The sequence below is a fragment of the Podarcis raffonei genome, chromosome 1 (genome assembly GCF_027172205.1).
Source record: "Podarcis raffonei isolate rPodRaf1 chromosome 1, rPodRaf1.pri, whole genome shotgun sequence".
Classification (NCBI taxonomy): Eukaryota; Metazoa; Chordata; class Lepidosauria; order Squamata; family Lacertidae; genus Podarcis; species Podarcis raffonei.
In genome coordinates this window covers 96,480,297-96,497,110 of record NC_070602.1, presented here as the reverse complement: position 1 = coordinate 96,497,110, position 16,814 = coordinate 96,480,297, and the positions used below count along the sequence as shown (strand labels likewise).

The 16,814-nt window shown below is 41.4% G+C and overlaps 1 protein-coding gene across 1 annotated transcript in view; it reads left to right on the top strand.

Annotated features, from left to right (window-relative positions):
* The window catches only part of TMEM163 (transmembrane protein 163), a 72,195-nt gene that overhangs the window by 37,936 nt on the left and 17,445 nt on the right, over positions 1–16,814 (top strand). Inside the window, exons 3-5 of the mRNA XM_053405371.1 lie at positions 4,965–5,008; positions 6,435–6,526; positions 16,664–16,760. Of these exons, the coding sequence (XP_053261346.1) occupies positions 4,965–5,008; positions 6,435–6,526; positions 16,664–16,760 (233 nt within the window). The remainder of the gene's footprint in view (positions 1–4,964; positions 5,009–6,434; positions 6,527–16,663; positions 16,761–16,814) is intronic.

Sequence of the window (16,814 nt, the reverse complement as noted above, 5' to 3'; positions counted from 1 at the left end):
TCTGGCCATACGCTGGGCACAAGTTTTAGAACTGAATTCTCAGTTTCGTACCACCTTCTTGTTGTAGACATTGTGCCAGAGACAATGTGATGTGGCCTGACTGAAAGAATCAGGTGTTTGTTGTTGGTGTTCGTTTTGTGTTGTGATGTTTTTTGTTACCATCTGTCAACTCACTTTTAGGGTTTGCTTATTTCAGTAGGCTCCATTATGAAGGCTGCTCAAGAGCCATTATGGATAAATTATTCTGCTTGAAAGTCACTTTCTGCAGAGCCTTATTTTCTCTAGTACTGGGTTAGAGAATCTGCACACAATGTGTTTGAACCACGTGAAAAGAAGTTTTTATGTTACAACCAGTGTGTGGGGCGCACTCATGTGGAAGCAATATTTAATGGTTCTCACCTAGGAAATAGTACACTAGAAATCTTTATTTCTATTTTCTTCTGAAAAGGGGGAGGGAAGAGGTTCTGAAATAACTGAGACTGTTTAACTATGCAATATCTGCATTCCATTCTTCATAGGTAAACAAGATAACAGACTGCTGCACTTACAAAAAATGAGATTTTTAAGGCTGTCAAATTATAGCCAAGCACATATCCCATATGGAGCAGGGAACACACACAGTCCTGGGTTTAAATTTATATAATACCGCAGAACATGAAAAAGAAATGCTTGTAAATAGTATTGAATGATAATGGAGCCATGAGAAAAATCAATTCATTTCTTTAAAGTGCTCTGCTTGCATCACAAATCTGAAGTGGACCTTTTAAATATTTATAAAAACTGTGTTGGCTATAAAAAGTATGTCAATCTAGCTTTGAAAAAAACAACAGCAGCAGTTTTTATATAAACAATTAAGCAACTACTCTGTTATATATTTTTAAACCTATTTTCTTTCCCCATGACCTCAATATTGCAATGCTGATGCCTCTGATAAATGGCTGGATGAATACATTTTTAGGCATGTCTTGGGAATGGAGCAACTTGTCTGTTTTGTAGATTGATAGGTAGTATAAATAAATTATCCTTAACCTCTGACAACTGCAGGTGAAACCAGACTTTGATTTTGAAGTGGGTTTTAGTAGACACTCTCTGTATTCCAAGGCATTTTGTGTTTAGCTTGCAGAAGGTATGGGCTTACTGTGACTTACTGTGTCTCACTGGACATTTGGATCACATGTTTAGGTTTTTCCGCAGGCTGTGACTAGACATTACAGCGCTGAGGAATTCTGGTTTTCAGCAGCAGTGGTGAATCTCCTCCTTTAACTTGTGGCCTGGTTTGCACAGGATGTTAAACCATAGTTCCTTCCCTGCCCCTAACTGTGCCACATAGAACAAGACACAAGTCAGAATCTTATGGTTTGTTTCCTCCAGACAAACTGCGAGTTGTAAGCCAATGTTTATGCTTGTGGTTTGTTTGGAGACGGTGGCTTGTTTTAGGGTTGTTTCCTCTCCTCTATGGTCGTGTTGGGAGTTGGGAAGAGCAAATCCCTTGAATGCGTTAAACTATAGCTTATTTTCAACCAAGGTCTTAATGTTGCATCAGAATGTAGCCAGTTTCTAGTAATACAGAACATGTGATAGGACATTACTATCCTACTACAGTGTTGACTAGTCAGCTGTGGGATAACTTTAAAAAAAATTGAACCAAATCTGGCTCATCCTTTTAAATACATTCTGTACAGCTTCCTTAATTAAAGACAGCGATGGAGTTGTTTCTCTATTCTGCCTCTATTTTTAGTTTCTGGTTGTTTCATTATTCTGTCTATGAAGAGAGAATTCTTTTTGAAAAAGGTGTATTGAGTCTAGGGGTGGGGGAGTGTAGGCCAGTTGCAACATCAGATCAGATCTCCCTGATTCAAATTGTAATCCCCCTGCACAGTCATTTGCCCTTTTAAAAACACAGGGAAATCCTATCACAGATATCCTGATACCAGAAAGCTGTACTTTTGATATGAAAATTAGTCTCCACCTCACCACCTTATATGTAATAGGGTAGGCGCATGATGAAATGGCATGATCGTCACAGTCATGTGTTTTGCCTTTAGGCAATTCCTGCTGCAGTTCCTGCAGTTCTTTAGGCAATTCCTTGTGATATCATGAGATGTGTGATAGAATCTGTAAAGTGCTCTTCCAGCAATATTTTAAAAAGGACAAAACCTACTCTACTGAACTAAAAGGTAGCAAACAGGCCAGAGATCTTATTATAGTATGATCCCAATTAAATCAACCCAAAGGCTGGATAAACTAAAATGCCTTAGCCTGGCATCTTAAAGCCAGCAGTGATAGTACCAGGTGTGCTTCCCTAGGGAGAGCATTCCACACGTCGTGTTTCTCACAATGTGACCTTCTGCACATCTCTTGGAGGGGGCACTCTGAGAAGGATCTCTAATGAATGCAGGATCCAGGTAGGTTTATATGGACAAAGATTTTCCCTGAGGTGTTGGGGTCCTGAGCTTCATAAAGCTCTATAGGCCCAAACCAGCAGTTTAAACTGAACATGGAAACTAAATGATTATCCTGCTGAGCAGCTTCATACTGCATACACAGTTAACACAAACTGTTTCTTTCTAAAGCTTCTGTTGCAAAGCATCCAAAAGAGGGCATTCCCTCGACTATATGCAGTGGCTACTGCCTTATACTACCTGGCTTGAGCTACTTATGAGAAACTTCCTACCTGCAGAAAATGCAAAAGTAACCATGTGCAGTTGTCCCTTGAACAAACTGGAGTTACTGTTTCCTTATTCTATTTTAAAGTGAGTTGTTGTTGGGAGAACCAGTGCCTTTACCATATTTGTCATCCATTGTTGTGGTCACTTCTTGTACCACACAAACAAAACGCTCTGTTTCTGAACAGTGGTGGTGCTGTGTTCCTCTATTTGAACTAACCCTCCAGTGTTGTGGACTTTTCCATCCCTTGCATATGTGATCTGAAAGGGTGGTCCTTTTGCTGTACTGTAGAGTGCTTTTAAAATCGCTGTGCTAATTTTTCTGGGCTGGCTTTTGTGCTTTTTCCGCAGAGACACGAGGAGTGAATTTGCCCTTTTCAAAATGGCTATTTCTCTTGTTTTTATGGGAGTAGAGCAAAACTGTCTTCCCTCCCTAAAACTGGGTTTTTGATAAATTTGGATTGCCTCACCATCTCTGTGGCTTTGTGAAAGGTTAAGTCCTCCATTAGCTTCACTATTCAATAAACCTCTTTGCCTAGAATCCCAAGCACTAGTCTTTCTCCCTAGTGCTCCTTTTTATCAGTAAACTGAGTGTTCAGCTTGTTTGTACGAGACTCTTTACAAATGGTTCAGCTTTCTTCAGGTTTCTGAGATCTTTGAAAAAAGCAGTCCTTCTCATAAACCACATTTTCTTCTTTGAGTTGAAATGGACATAAAACTTGCCCAAAATAGCTTTGGCTGCTTTGGTGCCTGTTGTTGGAGGTTTGCAGATAGACTAAAGATGTTGCACAGGTCTGATGTTCTGAATTGGTGTAATGCTTTTGTTGTGTTTTGGCATAGTCCCTATTACGGTCAAGAATGGATGGGATGCAAACATGATAAATATTCCATTAACCCCCATTATTCCTACTTTGCTCAGGAATGTTGTAATTAGGACTTGTTCTTGTTGCAATGCTGAAAATTAAATGTTCCCTTTGGGTCAGTCCCACTGTGGAAATGCCAATGATAAAGTTGATTTTAACAATTCTTCAGAGGTTTTTTTTAAATTATTATTTCCCAGACAACTTCTTCCTTCCTGATAGTAGTACTTGTAAAAATCCCATGGTAAACTGATCAACCGCATGCAACAAAGTGGAGGTGTGATTGCTAGAATGTAGGTGGAAGAAAACTTGGAACAAAGCCAACACGATTTGGAAATAATCAAAGTCTACTTGGCGCAATCAATGGTGCTGTGAGGGTACAACAGGAAGCTCCCTAAATGCAGCAGAGGTGCCACCTTAAGAGGCCTCTCCCTGTAAGACCCTTAAATAATGAGTCTGAAATCTCTCTAACTGCACCACTGTGTATAGTGATGGCATCAAAAGGTACATGCTGTATTTTTCCACATCATTGTCTGTGCAGTGTCAGTAAGTTGAGCTATTTTGGATAATACCTGGCCTTAATAGCTATTGAGCCATTATTTGTTAATGCTGATTATTCCATAGTTCACAATGACATGTTTGTAAAACATTCATTGGATAAATTATGTCAGATCTGTGTACTTCTCCTTGAATGCAGTTTCTGTATCTAAGGTGTCCTGAACCTCTTGGCTATTGGTTAGAGAAGTCAGTACCTGTAGCTTGAAAATATGGATCAAGTCCTTTGAGCTGAATGGCCAGCCAGTGATCTTGACCTTTAGACCTTTGCCCTTCATAGATAAATTTAACCAGGCTGCTGTCAGTTGTCCCCCTTCCCCTTTAAAAAATTAAGTAATTTTGGGGGGAAAGTGTGCCCCGGTTGTTCAGTTTCAAATCTTTCCTTTCTCAAGTAAGCTGTTAGAATGAGGTGGTAGCTAACCAGATCTAGGGTCTCTTTGATAAGGCTGTCATATCTGGGTCCACTTTAATCTAATTTCAGATCTGATTTTGAGAGGGAAACCAGAAGAAATGGGAGTGTTGGCTTGCACTTGATTTTGTAGACTTCTCAGTGGCATTTCCAGATAACTTACTTGGATTGCTCTTTTGCTCTGAATAAGCTCTGTTGTGAAGTTGCTTACTTCTTGAAAAGAAAGAATTGGGTGGAGTTACCTGCATGTTTAGTTGGATTCTGTTTCAGCCTCAAATGTTAAAAATGATTTTCACATGTCTCTCCTAAGTGACAGATTGTTCCTCCTTTGATTTACAGAAGCTTGGTGGAGTCTCTACCATTGCTAATGAATATATTGTGATATTTTATTTGTTTACTTCTCTTCAAACTGCAACTTTTCCTCACTTCAGTGAACAAAAAGATCAAAAGAGTATTTTTCCCTTTTTCTTTTAGCTGTCTCCGTAATGAGGTACAGTGCTTCATCATTTGGATTTGCTGTAAGTAGTCTCTTAACTGAAATGTACATTGCACAACTCCCTGGTCCTGATTGGGGTAACTGTGCCCCTGAAGGACCAGGTGCACAACTTGGGAGTCATTTTGGACTCACAGCTGTCCATGGAGGCGCAGGTTAATTCTGTGTCCAGGGCAGCTGTCTACCAGCTCCATTTGGTACGCAGGCTGAGACCCTACCTGCCCGCGGACTGTCTCGCCAGAGTGGTGCATGCTCTAGTTATCTCCCTCTTGGATTACTGCAATGCGCTCTACTTGGGGCTACCTTTGAAGGTGACCTGGAAACTGCAATTAATCCAGAATGCGGCAGATAGACTGGTTACTGGGAGTGGCTGCCAGGACCATATAACACCGGTCCTGAGAGATCTGCATTGGGTCCCAATAAGTTTCTGAGCACAATTCAAAGTGTTGGTGCTGACCTTTAAGGCCCTAAACATCCTCCGTCTTGTATACCTGAAGGAGCATCTCTACCCCCATCATTCAGCCCAGACACTGAGATCCAGCGCTGAGGGCCTTCTGGTGGTTCCCTCATTGTGAGAAGTGAGGTTACAGGGAACCAGGCAGAGGGCCTTCTTGGTAGTGGCACCCGTTCTGTGGAATGCCCTCCCATCAGATGTCAAGGAAATAAGCAGCTATCCTATTTTTGAAAGACATCTGAAGGCAGCCCTGTTTAGGGAAGTTTTTAATATTTAATGCTGTATTGTTTTAACACTCGATTGGGAGTGTTCTCCACAAGTAGGGCCATGGGCAAAGCAGCCCCCTCCTCTTCTTTCCAGTGACTGATGTTCAGAGAAAAGCTGCCTCTCATTCTAGATGCAAACGCTTCCACCATGTTTGGTATCCATATGCACCCTACCCATAAACTATCCTCTTGTGGATGCTCAAATTAATAAGAAGTCTACATTCACATTCCTCCTCCTTTCTACATGAATATCATCATGCTTGTCAAGCAGGATGTAGAAAGATCAGTAGCATTTAACAACTTGTTTTGTGGTAGGGGTATTTTGTAGTAAACTGGTAGGGAACAACTGCATAAGTTCCTTTCACTTTCTTGACTGACACAATAAAGGCTGCATGCACACTACCCATTTAAAGCACAAACTCTCCTCCCAAGAATCCTGGGAACTGTAGTTTAAGAGTTCTGGGAATTGTTTCTCTGTTAGTGAAAACTACGTTTCCCAGGATTCTTGGGGCAGGGGAATGTGCTTTAAGAGGGCTTTAAATGTGTGATGTGCATGCAGCTGAAAGTCTGTCGTGTCTTTTGTTTTCAGCACAAAGGATGAGCTTGCCCTAATCTGTGCTTATCCCTGCTTTTATTCAAATGATTTATACTTAGTCTACAGGCTTGTGGCACAGTTGGCAGTGTATTGATTTAAGCATGGCTTGCCTTAATGGCTTCTGTATCTTTTCCAGTTTGATGCCACTTTGGATGTGTTGTCATCGGTGATAGTTCTGTGGCGCTACAGCAATGCAGCTGCAGTACATTCAGCGCACAGAGAATACATGTGAGTACTTGTGGTTATTTTTAGCACTTATCAAAGTCTGAGATGATAAAGGGGGGGATCTGCTTTCTCTGGGCAGTTTTCCCCTTTATGTTCTCCTAGCAACATAATAGCCATACTGATATAAGCCTTCCTGCTCTTATACAGCTGACTACAAAGTCTTATTTATTTAAAGCTTTTTATCCTGCCTTTCACAACGAGTTTCTAGGTGGTGTGCAACAAAACTTAAAATAGGTACACAACACATTGAAATGATAACCCAGGGCAGGATTAATAACCCACTGGAATTAAGTAACAACCTATTAAGTAACAACCTAGGAGCAGAAATATGTTTTCAGTAAGCTCGAGCTCAAGGGTTGTGTGCCATTCCATAGAGAGGTTGTAGATGTTAAACAGCATGGGGGATACAATTGAATTCTGTGGATCCATGGAAGTTTTTGTTTTTTTAAAAAAGGGATGGTCTTACCACTGTCTCCTTGAGCAGGCAGAGAACATCCCCTCTCACCAGGAGTTGTTAATCACCTCCCTGGCCTAGAAGCTTGTTTTTATAAGCAGTGAGGTTCAAGTGTGCAAGTGGTTACCTAGACTGAATCAAACACCTTCCAGATGTCCTCAAGCCTTATTAACTGAAACACAACATGCCTAGACAGTGCCCTGGACACCTTTTGATGCTGTAATGGTAGAGGCAAGGTCCTGGCAGAGGCAAGCAATTTTATCCTCAAAATGCTTTCCGAACAAGTTTCAGCAAGCTACTATCAGTTCCACCATCTCATTTGGGCCAGGCTGTAAAAGGCCCCAAACTACCTGGGAAAACTCTGAGGGGTGGTACAATGAGGTTGCAATGGAGGCAGAAAAATAGGTCTCCCTTGCTGCCTTTACTGACCACTTAGGCTTGATAATGAGCACTCACCATTCATCTCTGTTCAAGTCATTTCCTGGTGTGTTTCATTGCCCAAAGCTCTGGTAGCAAGGAGTCAATGGGCTCCACAAAGTGGCAGAGCAAGCTCAGGGACTATCAGGTCAATGACTTGTGCTATTTGCATATTTCACAAATCTGCCAGAGCTTCAACAGGAGTGCCCGTCATATCGGCTCTAACTCCCTGCCAGCCACCTGGAAGCCAATTGAATCCATCATAATCTAAGGGCAGATCATCCTGATAGGTCCCTCATCTTCAGAAGGGAAAAGGTGCTGAAAGCTTAAAACTCAGCAGGAGGTGATCCAGCTATGACAAGGGACTGATGTCAATATCTCCCACTTTCCAATAACCCTCTTCCTGCCCAAGAAAGAAAACGGAGGCCAGAGTCTCTCCTGCCACATGTTGGCACAGCCCCATGACTTACGTTTTCGTTGTTGCAATGCTGTGAGAGTCTAATGACAACTTAAGCACCAAATACCATATTTTTCAGTGTATAAGACTCAGTTTTTTAACCAAAAAAATAGGTTTAACATTCGGGTTCATCTTATACACGGGTATTGCTGAGGGGTGTTTTCTTAATTTGGAGTCCCCAAAAATAGGGGGTGACTTATACATGGAAAAATACGGTACCTTTTTGAAAATAGAGTACAGAACTAATTAATACTGTTAAATCAGTCTGTAACTGAGAGCCTTGTGACACATTGAAGATTAACACACCTATTATAGCATAAACTTTTTGGATCACAGTCCACTTCATTAGATGTGCAGTGAGCTTGAGTCCATGAAAACTTATACCATAACAAATTTATTACTCTTTAAGGAGCCGCAAGGCTCTTTGTTATTTTTGTTATGATGGACTAACATGCTATGCCCTTGGAAATGAATTTTTACTGTTACTGGAAAACTCATCAAAATCCCTGTCACGTATTAAATTAACTCACAGTACTCTAATAAACACAAAGAAGCATTCAGGATTTCGAAAAACAGATGATTATACAGTATGTATAAGCGTAATGACCAGCTGTTCACTGCCTTTTGCTTAATGTAGTTTACTCTAACCAAAGACATAGTAATAGAATTTTTACAGCATGAGAACTGCACATGGGGTGAAGATATTTTCTTGTCTACTTGATCATTGGCATTAACCAACAATTTTCAGTTTGTTTTGTAAGAAAGAAAGACAAATGCCACATGGATATTAAATCATCCGTTATTTTTCACAATAGTTGGTGTTTCCAAATGAAAGGTGGGCTACTTGCGCTATAGAACAGATGGAAACTCCACACCTTCATGGAGGCTTACTGGTTGTTAAGCCAAAGAGATATACAAAGTGTGCAAAGATTTTGTAAGGGGTGTTAAAATGTATTAACTCCCTAGGTTACAACCTAATGGACATGAGTAAGACATCGGTTCCAGTAAGTGGGGATGGGCACAGTGTTATACAAGTGGTCTACAAGGTGTCTCTTTCATGAGTGAGGAAGATGGTCACTCTTCTCCTTCAGCTCTATGTACTTTTCAAGGGCGAAAAAAAGACAATTGCCCTCCCCACCTCATGACCAGGGGTGCAGTGTGTCAGGGCCAGGGCTGAGGCTTCATGGGCACCAGGGAAAGACCTCAGGGGCATTATTGATCCCACAGGCACCTTGTAGCACACACTTACTGGTGAGCAAGTCACTTTGGACTCAGTGGGACTTCTGAGTAGCTACACATAGGACTGTGTTGGTAAAATGATTGTTGAGCTAGAAATGTGCAGTTGTTCCCTCAACTCTGAGGAATAGTTTTACCTTCCTTTTTAACAAATAAACTCCTGATTAACTTTTTATAACCACAGAAATTGCACCTGGACCTGGCTATCCTGATTTTGATGGTGGCCAGGAGTACTTTTCTTAGCTGAATAATCTTCTTACAGTTTTTAAATTTGTTTCACCCATAGCTTGAAGTTTAGATTCCTGAGGTACACACAATAATGCCCCCCAAAGATGTTGAACATTTTGCGGTGAACATAAATGAAAGATACAATGCAGTCAAAAGGTTCAGCAATCTAAAATCCCATTGACCTCAATGGAAATGTGAAGCACATGCTTAATTGTTGCGTGAGAATTTTGACATACTATTTTAGCTATTGCTTCGTAATAAGAATAAAAGGTTTTGTTGATTTTGGTTTTTTTAAAAAAAGTCTTATGTTAGAAGAAAACGAGGTCTGTTTTTCTGGCAGCTTTGACAGCCAAGCTGTAAGATAAGCACAAGCTAACAAAGTCGACTAGCTAGTTATTTGACTGATATTGACAATCTTGTTTTATTTAGCAAAATGTCATCACAGTTCAGTGAAGATCCTAATTAACTATGTGGAGAGCTGCTAAAATTGGTTTCAACTCCATGTGAAAGATATCTTGCTACGCAGAGTGCACTAAAGGAGGGAGGCAGCATAATAGCTATGTACTGGAAGTTTAAGTGAAAACATTTGTACAGATTGTATTTGCATGCTTCACTAATTTTTACTTAATGCTTAATTCTGTTGCCACACCTCTGCTGCTCTCAGCAGATTGAACTGAGAGTAGTAATTACCAAGGGCTTTATTATATACCCATTTAGGCATATTGTTACTACATTCCATTTGCTGGAAAGTCAGCGGGATTATAATTAGACAGGGAGATATCCCACACTGGATATTTTACAGAAGCTAAATTATATAAACTACATTTTGCTCTTCGGTTAGAGAGAGAGATGTACTGTAAAACAGCAGTTGCGACAAAACATTGCTGAATGTTCTTACATGGAACAGTGGAGTGGTGAACAATTTTCAGAGGGATGACTCAAAACAGAAAAGCCTTTGAGATTGCAAAGCCTGAGGGCTAGCCTCACAAAGAGATGCATACAACTTCACATGCTGTTACAGATTCATTCTTCTCCAATAGGTGGTCATCATGACATCACAGCTCCGCTTGTACGATGAAGGAATCATCTGAAAGAGAAGGGGATGCTACCATCACATGGGCATAAACACACATTTAGGGTTCTATTCACTCAAAACAGAACACAAAGCAGCATCCTATACATGCCTAATCCAGAGATGGGGAACTGTGGTCCTCCAGATGTTGCTGGACTGGTAATTCCTATCATTCTGGACTATAAGCAATGCTGGTTGGGGTTGATGGGAGTTCGATCCAACGTAATATGGAGGGCCATAGGTTCCCTACCCCAGCCCTAGTTTTGATGGCTCCCCTAGACATTTGCCTATTTGAATAATTGCTTTGAAGTTGCCAGTTTGGTTTTTGACATTGGGCCACTTCAGATTTATAGAATAGACAAAACATTGTTTATCTACTACAGTGACCATAGTAATGTGTTGGTGGGAGCTGCATGCTTAAAGAGGCAAGACAAATGCCACCCAGAAATTGTGGCTAGCTGAAATTCCTGGTGCTTTTTACTGATGTATTTTCAGACATGCGGTTTGCTTCCACACATTTGTTAAATTGTAGTGGAGAGGCATCGCTTATCTTACCAACAATTAACTGTTTTCTCTTTCATGAATTTCTCCCATCCACCCCCCACATTTGGTAATTTTAAAGCAATTTTATTGATTCAAGTGGAGTCAGTCAGTGAAAAATGACTTTCATGAGCGTATTGCCATTATATATTATTTACAGGCCACTGTATCTTAATTCTGAGCAATAAGGAGGACATACTCATGGCCTCATTTTGGATTTTTAGGAACTTCCTCCGCAATTTCATATCGCTCTTTGACTAGTACTCAGCACAAACCATTAAGTAGTGGCAGGTTGCCTTTTCCCCCAAAGTTGTTAAGCATTTAGGTTGCCCTTTTTTGTGTATCAGGGAAGGAAACCTTTCACCCCAACCTATTTAAACTTGCTGGTACTGCTCCCTATCACTTCCCACATGTAGTTTCTAAGTGTTTGTATCTCAAAGGTCAGGCAGCTCTATTCCTAGGTCTCATGAATTGGAAGCATTTTTTTCACACTACTGAAGGAAAATTCCTTAAAAATATCTATTTCAAAATGAGCATGTTAAGTCATGGTCACCTGTAGGCTCTGTTCCAACTCAACCAGCTGCTGCAAAACACATACTATGTATTGTGTCCAGTAAACCAAGCTCTGTCATGTGTGCAGCATGTCAGCATGTCATGTGTGCAGTCTTCAGGAGGCACATGAAATTCATTGTATTGATAAAATGTGGGCAGAAAAATAATGCCAGTGGGTTGCGGCTTAACTCTACAACCCTCTTAGGCTGCATATATGCTAGCCAATTAGTGGCACAAAAAAACGTACCCCCCTCCCAAAGCAGAACCAACCATGTTTGTCCTCAACATGCTGCTTCCATCCAAAAGGGTTGGTGTGGTTGGAAACTGACCCCCTGATTAGTTATCCATGCCTTTTCCTCCCTGCACATGCTGCAGGTGAATGAAGGAGGAAGTGGTGATTGCAGTCTTGGTATATGCCCACCCACAACATCATTGAGCAGGTGTGGATATACACGCACCATTTCCGTTACATCAGTTTTAATCTGTTTCCCAGTGGATACACTGTTAGGAAATCTGGAATCAACCTGCAATGAGCTGTTGTTTTTGGAAAAAAACTGATTTTCAATAAGTGCATTTCAGGGATAAAATATATGCAATAGATCTAGATTATGGGTCGACTAGACAGAAAACACCCCCCCAAGTACTCAGTCTTCATTGATTTTAAAATAAAATGTTGTGTGTATGTAGGCTTAGATGACTTCTGTTCAGATTCCCAGAGAACAGTTAGTGCAATTAAGTAAATTTAGACTGTTCTTACTGGAGAAGGCAATGTATATAGCAGTTTGGGGGCTCTCTTGCTCATTCTACTCAATAGGGTCCTAAACTTCTGTGCCCTGATGGCACCAATGCGCAAGGATACCATGCATAAGGGTCATAATGACATTAATTTTCACTTAAGAATGCTGCTCTGGATTGTGAAGTCAAATGCATTCAACAGATGGTTGTGCTTCAAAGACTCCTGTGAAGTTTTTATTCTCATGTGTTCTATCTTTTGGATTTGAAATGCTTTAAAGAGCCCCAGTGTTGTGATAATGTACAGGAATCTGGCCACTGGTTGGGGGGGCACTATGGTCCAGCAGCTCCTGATAGGATGGCTTAGGGTGCCCTTCCCCACCTCTCCCTACTAAGGCCTACAGCCCAATGATTCTTCCACCGCTAGAAAGTTGTGACGATTGATATGAAGTAGGTGAAAACCCACAGGATACATCCAGTCTGTCTGTGGGTAATGTTCCCTCCTGACCCTGAAAACAATGACCAACAGCTGTCCATAGCAACGTTGATAACTGAAGCCAACCTGTTTAAGATGAAACAACACAACCAGAAGTAAAGTAAGCAATATTGGGTGGGTAAGTCCAGATGAAGACTGCAGTGGGGAGAGGTCCCCTTTTAGGTCTCTGAATCAGATTGGACTGAAGTCTTTTTATTCTGGTCTGCTCCTAAGCTCCACTCCTCAGGAGCCCTCTGTGGATGCAGATTAACTCCCATCTGCAGTCCTAGCTCCTTGCATGGCTGCAAAGCACTTCCCTGTTGTCTGTGAAGTCTGAAGTGCTGGTTGCTCCCCCACCCCATGCTGGGCCATCAAGGCTGCCTCCCCAGAAAGTCATGGAATAGGGAATTATACATGGTGTATTGAGCAGTAATAGAGGGGATCCTTGAAAAATGTGTTTCCACTGCCTTCACCTGATTTTCCAGTATCTCCCTTACATCACAGGTCATGTTGTTTAGGTTACCAGACCTTAGAGAGGCTGTGTGTGTGTGTGTTTTGTGTAGGTGAAGAGGGGCTGGGAAAGTCAACTAGCACCCCAGTTGTATTCAACAGGCTTTTCTCTAGGTATGTTGTTGTTGTTTAGTCGTTTAGTCGTGTCCGACTCTTCGTGACCCCATGGACCAGAGCACGCCAGGCACCTCTGTCCTCCACTACCTCCTGCAGTTTGGTCAAACTCATGCTGGTAACCTCGAAAACACTATCCAACCATCTCGTCCTCTGTCGCCCCCTTCTCCTTGTGCCCTCCATCTTTCCCAGCATCAGTGTCTTCTCCAGGGAGTCTTCTCTTCTCATGAGGTGGCCAAAGTACTTGAGCCTCAGCTTCACGATCTGTCCTTCCAGTGAGCACTCAGGGCTGATTTCCTTAAGAATGGATGTGTTTGATCTTCTTGCAGTCCATGGGATTCTCAAGAGTCTCCTCCAGCACCATAATTCAAAAGCATCAATTCTTCGGCGATCAGCCTTCTTTATGGTCCAGCTCTTACTTCCATACATCACTACTGGGAAAACCATGGCTTTAACTATACAGACCTTTGTTGGCAAGGTGACGTCTCTACTTCTCAAGATGCTGTCTAGGCCTGTCATTGCCCTTCTCCCAAGAAGCAGGCGTCTTTTAATTTCGTGGCTGCTGTCACCATCTGCAGTGATCATGGAGCCCAAGAAAGTAAAATTTCTCACTGCCTCCATTTCTTCCCCTTCTATTTGCCAGGAGGTGATGGGACCAGTGGCCATGATCTTCGTTTTTTTGATGTTGAGCTTGATGTTTTTTGATGTTGAGCTTTTTTGATGATGTTCTCTAGGTATAGCCCTTTATAATTTCAGTAAAAAATGTTGTTTTCTCATTCTTATGTATCTCTTTGGGTGACTTTCTAGTTTTATCAGGTTTTCGTTTGCTAGCACTGGAACAGTATAGTGTACAATAAAGCATTCTAGCTGCAGTGCAGAGAGAAATCAGCACACTTAGAAGTGCCTCAGCCATTAAGATATTCTGCTATAGGTATAAAGACAGGCACACTCATGAATTTTGCATGACCTCAGAATTTTGCAGCAAGTATATTAAAAAAGATGCTGCCCTAGCTAAATATGATGAATGAGTGATAAATCATTCAAAAGATAATAGTGCTCCTCTCCCTTTTTGTTTGCATTTTCACACTATCCAAGGTGTCAGTATTCTGCTAAATATAAACTGATAGCTGTTGTCTGTGGCAGCTGCCACAGAATTATTATTATTTTAATAATCCTGAAACATAAATTTTCATTTTAGCCATAGTTTCCTGTACATTTTATCCCATTTGATGTGGACACAAGCTTCCGATTTTTGATGTAATAAGCTATTCAGATTTTGATTCCTTGTATGTTTCCTCTCTGCTGGGTAGAAAAGGAGGCAACAAATTTAGGCTAGAGAGTAAAACCCTTATTTTAAGCCTCCCCTTTTTGTGTGAAAATGGTAAGCCACATATGTGAAATACCATTTTCTCAAGGTCTACTGCAATGTCTGCCTTGGGGAAGCTACATTTCCACAGGCTGTTTGTGGCCTGGCATACTGCATAGTAGTATATCAGGTATGGGAGGGGAAGATGGAGAGGCCTTTCCTTTTGTGTCTGCTGCTATTGGCAGAACAGCGTTGCTACTTGCAGAAATTTTTTCCTTCCCTGTTTGCTGCCACCACTGGAGAACTGCCACCCAAGAAAGTGGGGTAGAGAAGAACGTGGGTTGAAGACTCAGTGGATGGGTGTCAGTAGAAAGGAAGAGGTTTGGAGAGCTCTCAGTGTTGTGGACAGTTAATTTCTGAATTAAGACTGGCTCAGGAATTATCAGAGCCAATTAGATTTTAAAAATATTTTTTTGCACCTGTTCCTGTCTGCATCAGTGAGACTTGGCTTAGTGAAACAAATGGAAACAAGCTGGTTTGGGCTGGGAGTTGATGCAGAAGCAGAGGTTGGGCCAAGTGCTAAGGATACATTTTGGTATAGACACACTCTTGAGTGCATCAGCTTTGCCAAGGGTCCCACAGTCCCATGACTGGCTGTGCCATCTCTGCTGCAGGTAGAGGGCCTTACCTTACGCAAGTTTATTTTGGATAGCTGCCTTCACAAAGTGTTAAATATTTATCCTAAGATCAGTGAAGGTTTGTCCTCATTTCTCCAGTGACAGAATTCTGTAGTCTTGCTGTAACATCAGTGAGAAAATCCTGTCTGATTTTGCAGTGATCTATGCAGCCAATCTTCCTTCCTGCTCTTACAGTTGTTCCTGGGAGAGCAACACAGAGCTTTAGCATCTTGGAATCGCCAGCAAATGTGCTCTAGCATAAGGCCCCATGTCTTCATTTCTGAATATGGTATGCCACAAAACGTTCTGACGATGTCACAACTTGGGCTTGCATTTCTTAAGCTTGGCAGAAGCCTGCTGACTCCTTTGCAGCCTCTTTAATGAGTTTGATGTAAATTTTGCATGTTCTGCCAAACCTCCAGATTGGCTAATGTCTACAGGGTAAAAAATAGTAGCGCACTGCTGTGCTAATTATAACAGCCTCAGACTGCGCTCCCAATAGGTGACAAGACACTGAATGCCAGATGAGAATCGTTGCTTCTTTATTTCTTATAATAAAGAAAACAGATGCTGGTTACAAAAGGAATTATCATACAGCATCATTTATCAGAATAGTCTGGGAGATGTTCAAAACACCGTGGTTACCAGGGGTTCTGTTTACATAGGATTTGTTTGAGATAGAGAACTCCCTAAAAATGACTTCCATTAGCAGTGCAGCACAGTTTCTACTTTAAATTGCAGTTTAGAAACCTCTGCATAGGTTTCTATCTTATTTGCACAATATCGTTTAAACTTCTAAACACTGGGAAATACAACAGGAAAATTACTAAACGCTTCCTAGAAAGTTTGTACACATTTACCTTGTCAAACTGCCCCTCCCCCGCCTCCCAGCTCCTGGACCATGAGGCCTGAGGGTATTCAGACTCTGGTAGCTTACTAGTTGATAGGGCATGCATCATATGACCACAAAATGTCTAATTCAGACCTTGGAGTTCCTAACAGTGATTCTCTTTTCCATTCTTGTGATTAAAAGGACCTGATATTTAACCCTTGCTGTTACATGGAGCTAGGCTGATCTTCCCCCTTGCAGTGATGATTTTTCCGCAAGATTGCTGTGATGTTTTCTCCCTTTGCAGTGATAATTTTTCATGGGATGCAGGAGAAGCAGTTTCCGAGTGGCCTTTGGTTTCCTGTCCAATGGCAAAAGGCAGAGTGTGCTTCTCTTCATTCGGTATAGCAACCTCTAGGACTTCAGTAGACATTCATTCTCTGAACATTATGTTCATTGCAGAGTCCTGTGTGCCATCAATCAATAGGCCACAAAGCTCCAAATGAGTTACAAATATTTCTTCCTTTCTTCTTTTTTACAGCGCCTGTGTCATCTTGGGTGTGATATTTCTCCTGTCTTCGCTATGTATAGTGATCAAAGCCATCCACGACCTTGCAATTAAATTGCTTCCAGAAGTGGTAAGACCTTTTATTTTACCTTTTTAAAATGAAAAACTTAAAATCTAGCCTTAG